Below are 15,893 nucleotides of genomic sequence, written 5' to 3'. Positions count from 1 at the left end.
TAAAGTGTATAAAAGCTCACAAAATCCTTGTTTCAGTGGGGTGTTTATGATGGAGGAGCTATCCCTGACACTACCCCGACAGCGTATTAAAGGAATGCTGGTTTATCATGCGTCTGAGTTTAATTTCTTTGAATCACAATACAGGGAAAATTGCTGGGGAAAAAAAAAAAATTACTGAAAATTACCGAAACCAAACTCGATGTGCGTCAATAAACAAAGCCTGGGGGAGGGATGTACTGCTGAAATTGGACGCAAGGGATGCAGAATTTATAGGCTACAAGGACATTTTGCAGAAACCAGAGATAAAGAAGAAACTAACAAAGACAATTTCACCGGTTGTGCTGAAACCCTCTCTGCCTGAGAAAAAGATAATAAAAAGGCTGAAAATGTGGACAAATTAACACGAGAAGTGAGAGAATCAATAACCAATAGAAGATAGGATACTAATTAATGAAGAGATTTATGTAATTTATAGCCAATGAACATTGATTTCTTTGTCCTCTAAAATGTATAAATAGTGAAAAGTTATAAAAGTGCAAGTCTGGGGAGCGATCCCACACATACCCAGCACTGTGAATAAAGTGAAGCCTGCTTTCTTATACTAAAAATAGTGTTAGAGAGTTTGATTTATCCCGACGTTTTCAGCAACATCCTCAGGGAGACAGTGGCCCACAGCACCTCAGGGATGCTCAGCCATGGCCCTGGCACAGCCTCCTCCTGTGCCCCTGGGCAAGCAGGGCAAACATTTCTCTAGGGACAAGACTGTTTACAAGACCGTGTAGTGACAGGGCAAGGGGAATGGGTTTAAACTGAAAGAAGGTAGGTTTGGATTAGAGATCAGGAAAAAATTCTTCCTCTGGGATCGTTTTTCTCGCTGCTCTGAGCTCTGGTTTCGGAGGTGTAGTGGCGGTGGGACGATGAGCAGCCATAGCTGGAGCTGTTCCCACAACCTCCTTGTCTTCAGGGCATAATTTTTCCTCACATAAGTGCAAGTTCCCGTGGCAGCCCTGGCTCTGCGCCAGCTCACATCATGGGCTGCCCTGGAGAGGGACCAAGGGACTTCGATGTCTCCCTGTGGTAGTGAGCTGTCAGTCCCTCTTCCCAGGGTGAGGGTCGAACAACTCCGAATGCAGAAGAAAGCCTCTGGAACAAGAGAGTGGATTCACCCCCCTCCGCCCTCCCATGGCTTCACACTCACGAGATTCAGCTCCGGGGAGACCCTTAATTATCTATTTCCAGCATCTTCAGCGGAGCGTGAGGACACGGCAGCACAGGATTCAGTGATTCATCAGTGACCTTCAGGCTCCATGGACGTCCTGTTAAGGGGGGAGTAAAGTAGTCTACAGAGGCTGGTAGCTGGGCATTGTGACTTTTAAAGTCTGCATTAAATTACCTTTCATTTGCTTTAAAAGTAGGATATGATGTTATCATAAAAATGGGATATGATAGTTATCCCTTCATTATGGAAAAATCAAGCGTAGCAGAATAAAAGGTGAGACTGTAATACTTTGCACTGGTTTTCACTCTGGATTGTTTTCCAAAGACACAAAACATCCTCCTCGTGAGATCATCATGTTCCCAGCAACTGCTGGTGCTGATGGGATCATGCCTGGTGGCTGTCACTGTTCTGTGCTCAGTTCTCCACAGCCGGCATCTCCTCTGCTGGGAAACCACGGACTGAGACAGGAGTCTTGCTGTGGAAGGGTTCGGCTCCTGCTTTGACAGCTAAAGTCAAAACACAGCAGATCCTGAAGAACATGTTTCCACATAAAACGCCCTTTGGCTGCAGCAGCCGCTGTGGCTACGCTGCTAACGGCTTTGATTTGAAACATATTTAGTGACATTTGTGTTCCCTCCCAGGGGACTCCGTGCAGACAACCACAGCCCTGTGTCCTCCTCGATCCTTTTCGCTCCAAAAATGAACTGATGGGCTGGGGGTACCCTCTGCCCACCAGGGCCTAAAACTGCCCCAGGGCCCCCAGTGCTCTTGGTGCCCTCAACACACAAGTGCAGCTGCTCCTGGTGACCAGCGATACCTGAGATCCTCCCAGTTCCCCGTCTCAGGACCTTCAGCAGTGCCTGGAGCAAAGGTGACATCTGTTAATGTCTTCATCCTGCCAATCTGCCCCTGATGATGCTGGTGTGAGACTCATCAATCACCCAGAGGCCTCTCAAGCCACTCTGCCCCTGTGTGTCTGAGCAGTACCTCAGTCGTGTAGGGTCATCATAGAAGATCACCCATTTTTTTCAGCACAGATGGCAAATTCTCAACCACATGCTGCCCCTGGTTTAGGATTTCTCCTCCTCAACTGTGGAATTTTACCAGCAGATGGCAGACCGGGATTGCACCACGAGCAGAAAGGAGGGAGAACACCCAGGGCAGGCAAGAGCAGAATGGAGGCAAGCAATATTTTTCATGCAGGGGAATTTGGGAGAGCAGGACTCCATCCCAAAGCACCTGCTGAACAGCAAATCTCCCACAGCCTGGGAGCGGCCTTGTCCCCTCCCAGCAGCAGGGAAGGCTCGTTCATCAGGACACTGTCTTGTTCCAGCCTCGCCGGGGTCAGAGCCGGTGCCATGATTAACTGAGCAACCCCAGCCCACGCCTTCCCACAGATCTCTTCATCGTGGTTTTTTTTGCCTGAAGAACAAGGATGAAGAGAGTGCTCGGAGAGTTTGGGGATTTCCCCTGCAGGGTAGATCAAAAGTTGCCAGGATGTGTTAGAAGAGACGCAAAGGCTCGAGAAAACCCTGGGAAAAAAAATGAAGCTCCAGTCCCGAGCCTACTGCTCTAATCACCATGTTGCTGTGGGGAGAAAACCCCACGGGCCTGAACCGGTGCCCTCCCACCCGCTCCAGCTCCCGTTTGATCCGCAGAGATCAGGAAGTGTTTTTTTTCCACTGTCTCTGTTTTGTTTTACCACTGTAGCCCGCGGGGCCGGTTTGTGTTCCTGCCTCCCACGGAGGGTAATTTGGTTCCTCTCTCTGGCCGAGGCCACACCAGAGCACTGAGCTCCCACCGCAGGGTCAGGGCAGCCCAGGCACCAGCGGGACGACCCGTCATCAATAGCCCCATTATTGCTCTTGAAGTTGCTCCCCGCTTCCAGACGGATGCTGCATCACTCCACCACAGCTGCAGTTGCTCCCTTCCAGCAATTCCCCACACAGCACTTAAAGAAGGGATTTATGGGCGGTTTTGAAAGGCACTTTGGAGTGAGAAGGAGTTATGGGAAAGGAAGTTGAATTCCCACCATTCCCCAGAAAATTCTCCCAGCATCTTTCACGAGAAGGATCATTTACTGGTCCTTTCCTCGCAACAGAGACAAGCTCTCAGCTGTGGCTCTTTGTTTAGTCCAAAGCGTTTCCCGATGGCGAGATGCCACAGGGGTTATTCTGGCCCTGACTCCAAAGGGTCAGGAGACCAAGGCAAGCCCTCGGCGTCTGTCTGGAAGGATCTGCTGGACCCCATCTGTTCCCTGACATTTTTGCAGACCCTTGGAGCTAAAAGAAATGATTTATTCTCAAGTGATGGGTTATTGCCAGTCTCAGGGCAAGCCTTGCTGACTACCCGGCTGATTTTGACTCATGTATTGGTTTGCAAAGTTAAAAAGTTTTGGGACCAGAGTCACCAAGAGCTATAAAACCACCAGAGGGGATGTCACCTTACCTTTTTTTCTTTTGAAGCTTTTCAGGAACAAAACCTCACCTGCCACAAACCTGCTCACCAATGACCTTTATAGGTCCCTTCCAACCCAAACCATTCCATGATTCAGGCAGGCTGGATGAGCAGAATGGATTCACATCAACACTACATTTCACAGCCAGGACAGGGGTTTGAAAGACTTTATTTGACACCTTTGCTGATGTCACAGCTTGTGAATCTACGAGCGCTGCACAGTGTAAAGTGAGGCCGGGCTACTCGCCGTGAGCTCTAACGTGCCAACCAGCCACAGGAACAGCCAGGGGTCTGCAAGGATCCCCCTCTGACTTTAGTAAAAGGGAATGCGTTGTTCCTGGCTGATTCTGGCACTTCAGGACAAGGGTGAGGAGAAGTAGCGGAGGCATTTCTGTGTGTTAAGTGTGATGACTTCCATCAAAACAACTGGGAGGGACTCACTTTCAAAACAATAGCAGATACATACATTGACATGCACATGGCAGATACAATCTGTAGGGAGGAAAACACCAGCTCATCCACACAGCCCAACCGGCTGTGGTGTGTTTGACCTGAGGCGTGGGAAGAGCCTCTCCCATTCAGGAGAGATCTTCTCCCTCTTTTTTACCTTTCTTTGCACTGAGCTTTCCACATTTTTCTCCTTCAGTGTCACAGTGCTGCAGAGGTGGGCTAGGGGTGGGCATGCACTGGGTCCAGGCTGTCCCAGCAGTCAAGGCACAGATGCAGGGAGTTGGGGGCATTCAGGAGAGGGGGCGCACTGGGAGACCCTGCCCTGCCTCCATGAGACGTGGCACAGAAGGGTGGCTTGAAAGCCTCGAGTTTCTGTTCTTTGTGCCCAAAGAAGAGGGGAAGGGAGGACAGCCAGAGGAACAGAGGATATCTGCTGTGTCAGTTGTCTAGGGGCACACAGGGTAAGGCAGAAAAAGCTCAGACTCAGGACAAGTGCAGACCCAGAGCTTGCCCAGGTCTGCAGTGACACCTCAGTGGGTTTTGGTCCCGGCCCAGGAAGAGGGATGAGTGAGACCCAGACATGGTGCTGGAGAAAGGAAACACAGACATTGTGGGAGGAGAGGGTGCGGGATGCTGGGCTAAGGGACAACGAGGGAGGCACTTCAAATGCAGGCTGCTCTGACCCATTCCCTGCTGTGCAGTCACGGTTTCAGCAGGGGGTGGAGGAGAGATGGCTCCAGCAGGGAGACTGGCAGAGGGAAAGGCATTTTCTTCTCACTTTGGCCATCAGAGCCTTCCCCTCCGCGACAGACGTCCCTTTGAAATCCCCTGTCTCGCCTCTTCACACCTCAGTGAGGAGCAAGGGCTGCACCCAGGCAGCCTGGCCAGCTGCTCCAGCACAGTTTGTGCAGGGACCCAGCACAGGCCCTGCAGACACGACGGGATTTTCAGCCGGGCTGTGGGAACGAGCTCTGTTAAGCTGTTGCCTCACTCCACCTTAAGGGCACATAAGTGGGAAGAGCTGGTAATGCGGTGAGGAAAGCACAGGGATTAGCAGGCAGCCAGTTCGCTTTGGGAGCTGGAGGGGGGCTCTATCCTGCCTTGTGGGTGCCAGCAGTGCTGGGCAGGGGTGAGCTGTGTCTGTCCCACCACACCAAAGTTAGGTCCTGCAGCCGGGGGACACGTCGCAGGGAATCAGCACGAGCAAGTCTGTCTGGCAGCTCCGAGTCCCCAGGGAAATAGGACAGTATTTCAAGGCTGGCTGTTTTCCAAGGGAGAGCGACGCTGGGCTCTGCAGAGGGGTTTGCTGGAGGAGGAATGGGCTTGGGATGTGTGTGTGCCCCCTCCCTCGTGGCCGGAAGGGTTCTGGAGTACAGCCGCGCGCAGACAAGTGCATCGAATCGGATGTGATTTACGTCTGCAGGCATCACGAGGGAGAGGACCTGTGATGGTGGGGCGAGGAGGGCGGTGCGAGGAGGGAGGGAAGAGCAAAGAGAATTTTCTCTATGGATCCTTGGCTTCTGCAAAGCAGGAAAGACGCCTTTTCAGCCGAGTTTGTTCTCAGGCCTGCGGGCAGTGAGTGCTGAAGAATTCCTGTCTCCGAAGGAGAAGGGAGGGTCAGAAAGCCCCGATTTCAGTCGCCCAGGAGCGGCAGATCCTGGATGTCCCAACCCTGATCCCTGGTCCCTGAGCAGCAGCGCCCAAGACAGGGGGTGCCGTGTAAGGTGGTGGAACGGGGACGCCGGCAGAGGCTGGGGAGAAGAGGAATGTCGCGATTTGGCTGCTCTTGGACGAGCCCTCCCTCAATACACCCGCTGGCGACGGCATCCTGGGCACGGCTGCCACGGCTGCGGACGAGCCCCCGCCTCGGGCCCTCCGGCTGGAAGAGCCCATCCTGCTGGCCAGGAAGCTTCGGCGGGACGGCAGCATGTCCCCGGGGACACGGCGAAGCGGGGCTGGCCTCACAGCGGGGCTTGGGTAAGCCAGGGAAGATGCAGTCAAAACTACCGGAGCGGGAGCAGCCTCCCTCCTGGGGATCTGCACGGGGCCGGCGGCGCTGTGGAGGAAGGACCATGGCCACGTCTGGATGGGCAGCAGGGACGTGGCCACAGGCGAAGGCTCCATTTCTGCCACGTAATTATTCAGGTGGGAGAGGAGTCGCAGCCGGATGGGGTCGGTGGCGTTTTGGCCCTCGAGGACGCCCAAGTACCTGACAACTTCAGTGAGGCATTCGCGGAAGCCGATACTTCTGTAATCCACGGCCAGGGCTCGGGCGTCCAAGAAGCCTGCAGGGAGAGGACACAGCAAGGGTGACAGTAAGCCCGTGCAGAGCTCAGGAATGCGCTTTGATTTCAGTACCCTCTCTAATGCACTGTGTATTTCACTTGAGGCACTTTGCTGCCGTGTGATATTCCTGAAGCAGGCAGCCAAGTGGGTGTCCCAAGGGACGGGACGTTTGCGTGCATGAGAATAGCATCTGCGGTTATCTCACAGGGATAAACCTGCCAGGGTCATGAAACCTCTTACTCCAGCATGTGAGACGAGTAAGAGGTTTCATTCACTGAGCTCAGGAAGGAAGGATTTTTTTCCCACTGGATTCAGTCGGTTATCACTGTTGGAGACATGACCGTGGGCTAGACAGGCACTGGGTCCTTCTTTGCAAATGGAACCATCCCTGGTCTTGGAGAACAGTGGGACACTGTGTCTCCTCAACACACTTTCCTCTGCCTGGTTCCCAAACTTTAAACTTCCTTTACACCAATGTCTGGGTGAAGGACACAGGGCAGTGGCAGAACCAAAACCGCTGGGCCAAGAAAGCTCAAAACCACAGGAATCAACAGCTGACGGCTGATTTTTAGGCTTCTGCTCCCAACTTGCAGCTTCATGAGACGATAAGCAATAAAGCAGAGAAATGTCACAGCACAGTGAAGCGCTGGACCACTGTGCTTGACGGGGTTTCTCGTGACAATACAGCCCTTTGTTGCAGTGCAGTCAAACTGAATATCTAAACAAATGTTCCAGACCAAGTTACAGCTCTGAACCAAAGCCTGGATGCCAGCAATGTCCCCAGCAAGCCAAAACTGGGTGGTAAGCAAGCCAGAGGCTTCTTTACTGGAGCTGTGATCTCCATCCTGTTAACTGGAACAGGACAGAGGGTCTGTACTAAGGTCTCAGTACAAATAAGACCTTTGTTGAATTTTGCACAGGGCTCCCTCTCTCTTCTTATAACAACCAAGAGACACACAAAGAAAAAGAACAGAAAGGGAAAAAAAGCCTTGTTTATTTGCAGAGTCCTCATGCAGAATTCAGCCTCTGCAGGAAACGTATCCCAGGGAGGAGGTAATGAGTTTAATATCGTTTTCCTGGAAACAGGCTCCATTTCTGAGCAGGACTAAGCCCATCTCTGCCTGAACAACTTTTTAGTGGGGGGTGTGACAACATCACTGGTGCTGTCCCTGCGGGTCTGGAGGGCTTGCTGTCCCACATACCCCAGTCTCCCAGATGGATCCATGGGATGCTGACCCATATGTCACATAACAGGGCAGGGAAATGTCCGTCTACCCTCCCTCAGAAGATATTTCCCTTGGGAAGCAGGCAGGGCAGCATTCATTTTGGTGCTGGCTGCTGTCAGCTTGCTGCTGAGGGTGATGGGGAATTTTTCTTCCAAGTTTCCACCTTCACCTCACCCCATATGCTTTTAAGAGCAGTTCTTACCTGTCCCTCCAGTGGCATGAAGCATTTTTAAGTGATCCACTGTCATCTGTAGAATTTCTGCCTTCTCCAGCTTGGAAGACCCCTGGATGTTTGGAGCAGAAAGAAAAAGCCATTCATCATTTTATGGTCTAGGGCTTTGTGCCTCTCAGGACCCACTGTTTGACCAATCTTCCTCAAAACCTGAAGCCCAGGAGTCCTCAGATCGGTGCAGTGCATCCATCCAGACTCTGCTTTTCACATCAAGTGAGTACAAAAAAGAGCTTCCTTCCCAAGACACCCTGATGCAGACTGAAAATCCCTATTTCTGTGCTCCTTCATATCTGCAAAACACTTTCTAGATTGAATTTATCCTCCCCAGGGCTGCCGAATATCTGCTAATAACGTTTTACCACCCAGTTTCACCACCTGCTTACTCCCCTGAAGTGACGATGATAAGGAAGACATTGCACTGCTCCAGACTTTCTCATTCTGAGGGTTCTGCCCCACGCACTGCTGGATGCAGCCTGCACAGGAGGAGATCAGGACACACACACTCACCTGCTTCTCGAAGGCGGTGGGGACCAGGCGCCGCAGTTCCGAGAGGCTGCTGTTGATCCGGTCACGGCGCCGCTTCTCGATGATCTGCAGGAGATTACCACGTGGAGAGAAGAAACCACAGTCATTTACAGCCACAGCTCTCAGCCACGAGCCACAGCTCACGGTGTAAAGGTGATTTTGCACGCTGTTCCCACAGGAAGGGTGTCCCAACAGCCCCCCCCCCACTGCATGCAGGGTGACATCCCTGGCACAGAGACAGGACCAGCCTGAACCCCCCACCCTGGGGACACAGCACAACCACCCCAGTCATTGTAAATCACACTCACCCCTCTCCTCTTCTTCCTGGCTTGTATCTGAGATGTTGTAGTGGGAGACACAGACCTGGAAACATGGCTGGAAAGGGAGAAGAGGGAATCATTTCTTGCACTAGCTGGAGAGAAACCTCCGTTGCACATATGCTTTACACACGTTCGCCATCTGTAGTTCCTCCTCCCCCCCCCAAAAAAATGTCTTCTGTGGTTCCCATCTCATTTTTACCCACATCACAGAGCTCAGGAATTGAGGATGAGGAGCCAAACAGAGACTCAGATACCACTCTCTCCCCTCCAAGAGTCTCCTTCCAGCACCAAACTGTCCATTCACTCCCAGGCTCACTCCTCCTTCAATCTCAACCCATGCCAGCATCTCCACAGGGCTGGAAAAGCAGCGATCCGAGCTCTGGAGTCATGGCCTTTTTTTCCCCTCCATGTGTGAACCTCCCAGCTCTCGTGTCTGAGCCTGCCCTGTCTGCAGGGCTTTGCATCTCAGAGCAGCGATAGCACGAGTGCAGATCTGAGCTCCCACCCAGGGAGGGCTGGCTGCTCCTCAGGGTGAGGCCAGCGGCAGCACTGATGTGGTTTCTGAAGGCCTTCCCGGAGAGTCGCTTCCCAAACCGCGATTTTTGGGGTGGGCTGCGATGTTCTGAACGCACGGACACTCCTGACCCAGACAGAGGAGGGCCAGGGCCTGGGTGGGGGGAACACCTGGCAGGAGGTGATGGAGCTGGGACCCTGCCTGCGGGCTGACAGCCCCAGGGACCAGCTCTGCTCAAGGGAAGAGGGACAAGGGGGGGGTACAAGCAAAGGAAAAGGGCCCCACAAACCATCCTGTGCCTGGGTGAGGCTAAAGACACCAAAGGTCTGCTCTAGACACGCACAGGGAGGCAAAGTTCAACCCTTAGGTCCCCACGGAGGTGAAGTCTCCATAACAATGGATAACCAGGCATGGGAAACTCCCTGCAGCAAGACCCCTTGGCTCCGTGGGGGAGGCCATCTGGGCCACCTTCCGCCTCCCCTGAGCAGGGTTTCTCCCTCTGGCCAGTGGAACTGGCTCAGGGCTGTTTCTGTGCCTTACGAAACGCAGTGCAGGGATGTGAGCACGCATCCATCTGCAGCCCTGGCCAGCCCAGCGTATGTCAGACACACAAATCTGGGAAGGGGAACTTGGGTTCCCCTCGTCAAATCAAGATGCTTCTCAGTTTGATGAAGCGTTTTAATAGGAGTCTATTAATGATGTTCCTGCACAGACAGTGCTGTCTGCAGCAAGCCAAAAACTAGACCAAACTCAGCCCATTAAAAATACAGCTTGTTAGGCCCAAGCTTTCAGAAGTGGTTTTTACACCATCAGACGAAATAACACGTTCTTCTGCTGCCTGTTCCACTCATCTCCATACAGGTATCCTATTTGAATGTCTGCTGGGTGGGCTTTCCCTGGGCACAGGTGCTGGCTGGCTCCACAAGTACCAACACGCATCGCCAGCGTACACAGACGCACGTATGATGAGCACATACGATGTGAAAGCGGGCTGTGTGTGGACACTGGGGTGCTGTACGTGCAGGGGGTGGGCGCTGAATTCGCCTGGCAGCTCAGGAATGCGGAGTGGGCACTCGAGGAGGGGCAGTGAATTTTGAAACTCCCTTTGCAGAGCGGTCCGGGCACGCTGCTCTTTGTGAGCTGCAGTTCCAGATGCGGATATCGAGACCCGGCTTACTGCAAAATGTATTTTAAAAATATGTTTGACAGATTTGAACCACATAAAAAGATAGGGTAAGTATATTATCTGATGATTAAAACTGCTGCATTGCTCTTTGCTTAGATTTCTCATTTACAGCACAACTTTGGCTGTAAACCAAGAGGTATCTTGCACTTCTGCAGTGACCCCAGAGCCTAAACTTGCTCCACACACTGATCCAAGCCTCACACCCGGCGTGACTCATCTCCACACTACAGGAAAACTGGTTTGCCCAAACCACTCGACCGATGGGTAATGGGCTGGGAACCCCAGCCAGGCAGCCTGACTGCCTCCCTGTGTTCTAATCACTCCTCCTCACTCCCCACCTGGAAGTGTTTGATTTTCCTGGATCCACCAGCATCCCATGCAAGATGGCATTACTTGGGGTGTAACCTCATCAGGGCAGGAACAGCTCTTTTGGCCATATTATTTGCGTGACATGAGGAACAACATACACATATACAAATACCACCAGATCGCAGCCAGCCTGGTTCTACGACTGCCTCGAGAAGACAAACACATTAGCAACACCAGAAAGAGATTAAAAGTTCATCATTACTGTTCACTGAAATAAAATATTGTGACAATTCCGATATTTTATCCCTCAGGGTACTGTAGACTCTGTGTGCTGCATTGATGGGAAGAGGTGGGATATATTTCATCTGCAGCAGGAAAGTAGATTAAATATTGATGCACTTAGAAACTGCATAAGGGGTCAGGGAATTTCTGCAGGACATTTTTCGGATGTGCCCGACTCTGCTGTGACCGTATCAGAAGCAGACTCATGAATTTAGTCCCCTGAGAACCTGAGCTTGGCACCAGGCAGGCGGCTTCTCCTCTCAGGATATCAGGCAGCAAAAGGGAATGAATTAATCGCTGGATGCAGAGAGAGGGGGACACAGGGCTGCTGCAACAAGAGTTCAAAAGCAATTGATTTCTGGTTGAGAACAAGTAACAGAGACTTTCCTTCATCCCTTGCACCGTCTGCACCCTCGGAGCCCGGGCATGTCCATGAAGGGCTGACACGGCCTGGGAACCCGGGCTGCGAGGGGTGCTGGGGATGGCCTTTGCCAGTGGAGCTGCAGCCCAGGGCAGTGCAGCAAAACCTGCGGACACCTCCCGAGGATCCACACACTGGTCCTGTCCTCACTGTTCCCTCACCAGCAGCAGAACCCTAGAGCTGAAACTGCAGCTCAGCAGCGATGGGACAGAGCCCGAGAACTGCGATGCCGAGGGGCACAGGGGCAGCCTTCCCCTGCTCGGGCTCCCTCCCCAACAGACCACAGCCCCAGCTGGTGCGTTGCGAATGCATCAGCAGAGCAGAAGCGTTTCTCATGCAAAACCTCCTGGTTTCTCATGCAAAACCTTCTGGTTTCTTCCACATATCCCTGAGAGCCTTCGGATTGGAGGGACAGAAGCGGTGCCAGGCAGCTCTCAGGTGCCTTTGCTGAGGGGGGCTGCCCGCCCCTCGGGGTGCAGAGACCTGCCAGCACCCGGGCTCCCACTGCCCTTCTCCCACCTGGCAGGAGAAGGCCATCCCGCTGTCTTTAATGGGCATTTGCTTGAACGCGATCAGCTCCTAACTCAGCTCTAACACTTGTGTCGCCACTTGGGTTTCCTTGCTGGGTCAGTCCCGCCGCCAGCACCAGCCCACGCCGGCACATAGGGATGATCCTGCCGGCCCCACGCAAGACCAGCCCGGCCCCGAGGCGTTCAGCGAGGTGCGGGGGGACCCGGTGCCTTCCCGTGCCGTGCCCCGGTGCGGCGGTGGCAGAGCCCGGTGCCCTCCGTGCCCTGCCCCGGGAGGCGCCGAGCGCTGCCGCCCCGAGCAGCTCGGGGGGAGCTGCCGCCAGCGCCGTGCGCGGTGCCGGGACCCCAAAACCCGCGTGGGACGGAGCCTGCCCTCACCTGTACTCCTCCTCCCGGCCCACGTCGATGGTGCCGTCAGACTCCGTGTCGGACGAGCTCTCCTCGCAGAGCCGCTTCATCCTCGCGGGGGGAAGAGGTCGGTGGACTCGGCGAGGCTGCCCCACGCGTGGCCCCGGTGGCCGCTGCCGTCCTTCCCCTGCCGTGCTCGGGGCAGTGCTGTCCCTGCCCGGGCTCCGCTGCTCCGACCCCGCACAGCTCCTCCCCTGCCCGCTCTGCCTCTCCCACCCCCGGCTCTCCTTCCCTGGCTCCCTCCCGGCACGTCCCCACCTCCCGGGTAATGGGTTAATGAGCCACCATCTCCCGGGAGTGACGGATTATGCGGCCGCGCCGGCGCTCCCCGGTTCCCAGGGCCCCCCCTCGCCCCCCCCGCCTCCTCCCGCTCGCTGGTCGAAATCCCAAGTCTTCCTGTAAAAGGAACAGTCTGTGTGAACCGTCTCATGTCCCCCCCCTCCTGCCCACGGCCCCCCTTCCACCCGCTGCACATTGGCCTCAGCCCCAGTTTAAAGGGACCAGTGACCTCACTGGCAACAGAAAACCGTGGGAAAGAGATGGGACTGATAAAGCCTTGAGTTGTTTCAGGGAAAAATCAACATCCAGCCCCACACGCACACACATGTCTGCCCGGCTCTGCGCGGCGCAGGCACTTTGGAGGCTTATGATTCAGATGGAAACCAGCTTATTCGAAACACGGTGCTGTTTGAGGACGCCGCTCAAAGGGCCCTCGACTGGGATTAATCAGTGGCCACGGCCGAGGGCCGGGGTGGCAGCGGTGGCACCACACTCGGAGGCGTCAGGATGGGTTCGGCACCCCGGCACCGTGCCACGGTGGTCCCGCCAGGAGCTCGGCCCCCTGCCACGCTCCCACAGCCTTGGAGCGTCTTCCGAGCGCCAGCTCATGGCGCTGCCAGGGCATTTGACACCTACCCTGTGAAACAAAGAGGCCAAAGCCCAGCTTTAAGGGTTTATGACACTGGGATGAATTGCTGTTTTCTTGTCTCATTCCATAGTGCCGGAAACTTTGACCCACAGCCCAGCATCTAGGGAGCATCTCCCTTTCCCAGCGCTTGCGGGAAGGAGGTAGGAGTCTGTTTTTCAGAGCCCTGCGCTGCTAAAATCCCCCTAGGCAGCAAAAACGTGTGCATGTGGGAGAGAGAGAGAGAGTAGGGAGGAGGGAGAGCGCTGAAGTGGAGGTTCCCAGTACGAAAATAATGCCTTTTTATTTTGAAAAAAATAATCAGGGCTGAGATCTGGCAACACGTGGGATTCCCAAAGCCTTTTGCAAAGACCGTGGCGGCGATAACAGCCCCGTCGGCCGCTCGGGCCGGCCAAGCCAACCCCACCACCCGTCTCCCGTGGCCTCCTGGGGTGCTCCCTATCTGCCTCAGCCATCTCTGCCAGCTCACCCACGCTGCACCCGCCAACCCCGAGGTGTCTGCAGTTCCCCAGCACCTCGCCAGCAGCTCCGGAAAAGCCAAATCCCAGCTCCTGCCTGCCCTTCACCCACGCCTGCCCCAGCCCAGAACACGGAGCAGAGGAGCAAGGCACGGGCCCCCCTGACCAGTTTTTGAGGCTGAACCACACCGTCCTCCCTCCCGAAGCGAGACAACAGGGACCTGAACCAGCCGTCCTGAGCTGGAGTGGAAAACTGGCATTTCGGAAGTGTTTGTAAACTGAAAAGAGAATAAAATATTTGCTTTAGGTCACAGCACTTTGTTTCTCTAATTTCGATGTTTTGTTTTCACTGTGAAAAGTGGTCAAGAAGCCGAGCTGTTATTAGCTTACATTTCCAAATGAAAAGTTACTTTGAACCAGAAGGATTAGAAAAGTGTTATTTTAGCAATTTTGAGACCCGCTCCTCCTCCCTTTCCAAAGTGATTTCAGTTAGAAACACATACATCTCCAAACCAAACTTCCCATAAACATGTGTTTTTGAGAGATTAATACCCTTTCCACTGATAAAACCCTTTAAATGCGATCCTGAGATAGGTTATTTCAGGCTCTTGCTCATATCACAGTGAGCCTGAACCACGCAGAGCCCAGACCTGCCACGGAGGAACACTTTTCTTCTCCCTTAGAAAGGAATTCACTGTCCAGACTTGATCTTTTCTGGGCCTTGTCTAAGCATCATTATCTGGGTTCAATTGAAGTGTAATTGGCAACATGTTTTTCTAGGATTACACTTCATTATGAACAGAGCGGGGGCCCCGAAACCCACTTCTCCTGTAATCGGATCCATTTTCCAGGCTGTGCTCCTGGAGAGTCGTTTATAATCGCCTCCAGCAGTCCCGGGGGGATTGTGAGGGCCATCTGAACCACCCCAGCTGAAGCAGAGATGGTGCTGAGACCCCTCACGGGCCGGTTCAATGGAGATGACAGGGAAGGATTAAAGGGGCTTAGCTGTGCAAGGGGAGCTGGGTTTGGATGAGCATCACCCGTGTCCTGCAGGAGGCAACGGACAGACCTCCCCCACTGTGGGCAAGGGGTGATGGGGTGCAGAAATGTGGGGGTCTTGGGCTGCAGAAATGCCCCTGCTTGCCTCTCACTGGGCATCAGTGCTGGTGATTCCCACGGCACACTGACCCCAAGTGCAGAGACACAGGCAGTGGGTGACCAACCCCTGCCCAGAGCCGCTCTGCTCTTCCCTGGAGAGCTACAGGCTTTGCCACAGCCAAGCCAGGGAATTACCAGAGGAAATCTCTCCCCAAGCCCCGAATTAACAGCCCTGGCTCCGTGCTCAGGGCTGTTTCCCCTCTGAGAGCACAGCAAGCATTGCTGCAATGCCTCTCGCTGTCCCCAGGACCCCTGTGAGACCCTCTGGGACTCAGGAGACTGGTGAGAGCTGTCCCCTGCTCTGGCTGGCTGTGCCTCTCCATGGTGGGAACTGTTTCCAGAGGATGGGTGTCACGAGGACAGGGCTAAGCCATCCATCACACCCAGCACTAATTGGCTACCCTGCTTCAGAGGCCAAGGAATAAGTGAGCTGCAAAGATTGATGTCCCTTCCCTGAAGCAGGAAAAACTCTCCGGGCCAGGGCTGAGGGTGGATCCCTGCCAAGGAACCTGGGATTGCCCAGGTTTGCCTGTACCAGCAGGCTCCTGGGGTTGAAGGGCTCCAGCCTAAATTTCCCTGGAGGGGTGATGGCCAGCCCAGCCACCAACCCCCCTCCCATGCTGGGACCAAGCTGCTCCTTCCCCTCCCTCCTTCTCTGCTCTGGGAAATGTCCCAGGAGAGCGGCCAGCTGTGAAAAGCTGCAGCAGCTGGAATGTGGGAGGGAGGGCAAGGCTTCTGGAAAGCCAGAGGCAGGAGCAGGACTTATCTGTTACCTCCCCGTGAACTGACACCTCTGATTTAACCCCGTGCATGCCTGGAATGCCCTGTCCACACATCTTCAGTCAACATCACCTCCTAACCTCAGGTCCCACCGCCGGCTGCCAGACCCACAGCTGTAATTTCAAAAGCAGAGGCCTCGCAGGGATGCTGGACAGGATTCCTGGCTGCAGCGCTGCGGACAGGCTGTCTTGTTCTGTGGCTGAGCAG

At 54.2% G+C, this 15,893-nt stretch overlaps 1 protein-coding gene across 1 annotated transcript; it reads right to left on the bottom strand.

Moving 5' to 3' along the window:
- Nucleotides 1-3,829: 3,829 nt before the first annotated feature.
- Nucleotides 3,830-12,579, bottom strand: HEYL (hes related family bHLH transcription factor with YRPW motif like). The gene is made up of 5 exons (XM_050326514.1): nucleotides 12,336-12,579; nucleotides 8,704-8,770; nucleotides 8,378-8,461; nucleotides 7,841-7,922; nucleotides 3,830-6,411 (listed from the first exon to the last, which is right to left on the bottom strand). The coding sequence occupies exons 1-5, from the start codon at nucleotides 12,413-12,415 to the stop codon at nucleotides 5,744-5,746; spliced, it is 981 nt and encodes a 326-aa protein (XP_050182471.1). The 5' UTR covers nucleotides 12,416-12,579; the 3' UTR covers nucleotides 3,830-5,743.
- Nucleotides 12,580-15,893: the final 3,314 nt, after the last annotated feature.

This window comes from Myiozetetes cayanensis, unplaced genomic scaffold (assembly GCF_022539395.1).
Source record: "Myiozetetes cayanensis isolate MyiCay16 unplaced genomic scaffold, myiCay2020 scf31, whole genome shotgun sequence".
Classification (NCBI taxonomy): domain Eukaryota; kingdom Metazoa; phylum Chordata; class Aves; order Passeriformes; family Tyrannidae; genus Myiozetetes; species Myiozetetes cayanensis.
The sequence above is the reverse complement of the archived record's forward strand: the minus strand, read 5'-3'. Positions and strand labels throughout refer to the sequence as shown.

What these genes read in the sequence shown, in the direction of transcription:
- HEYL (XM_050326514.1), bottom strand. Translation starts at nt 12,415, where the DNA reads ATGAAGCGGCTCTGCGAGGAGAGCTCGTCCGACACGGAGTCTGACGGC. An exon ending in CCAGGAAGAAGAGGAGAGGG is followed by an intron (nt 8,462 to 8,703) that starts GTGAGTGTGATT and finishes AATCTCCTGCAG; the next exon opens with ATCATCGAGAAGCGGCGCCG. An exon ending in CCACCGCCTTCGAGAAGCAG is followed by an intron (nt 7,923 to 8,377) that starts GTGAGTGTGTGT and finishes CCAAACATCCAG; the next exon opens with GGGTCTTCCAAGCTGGAGAA.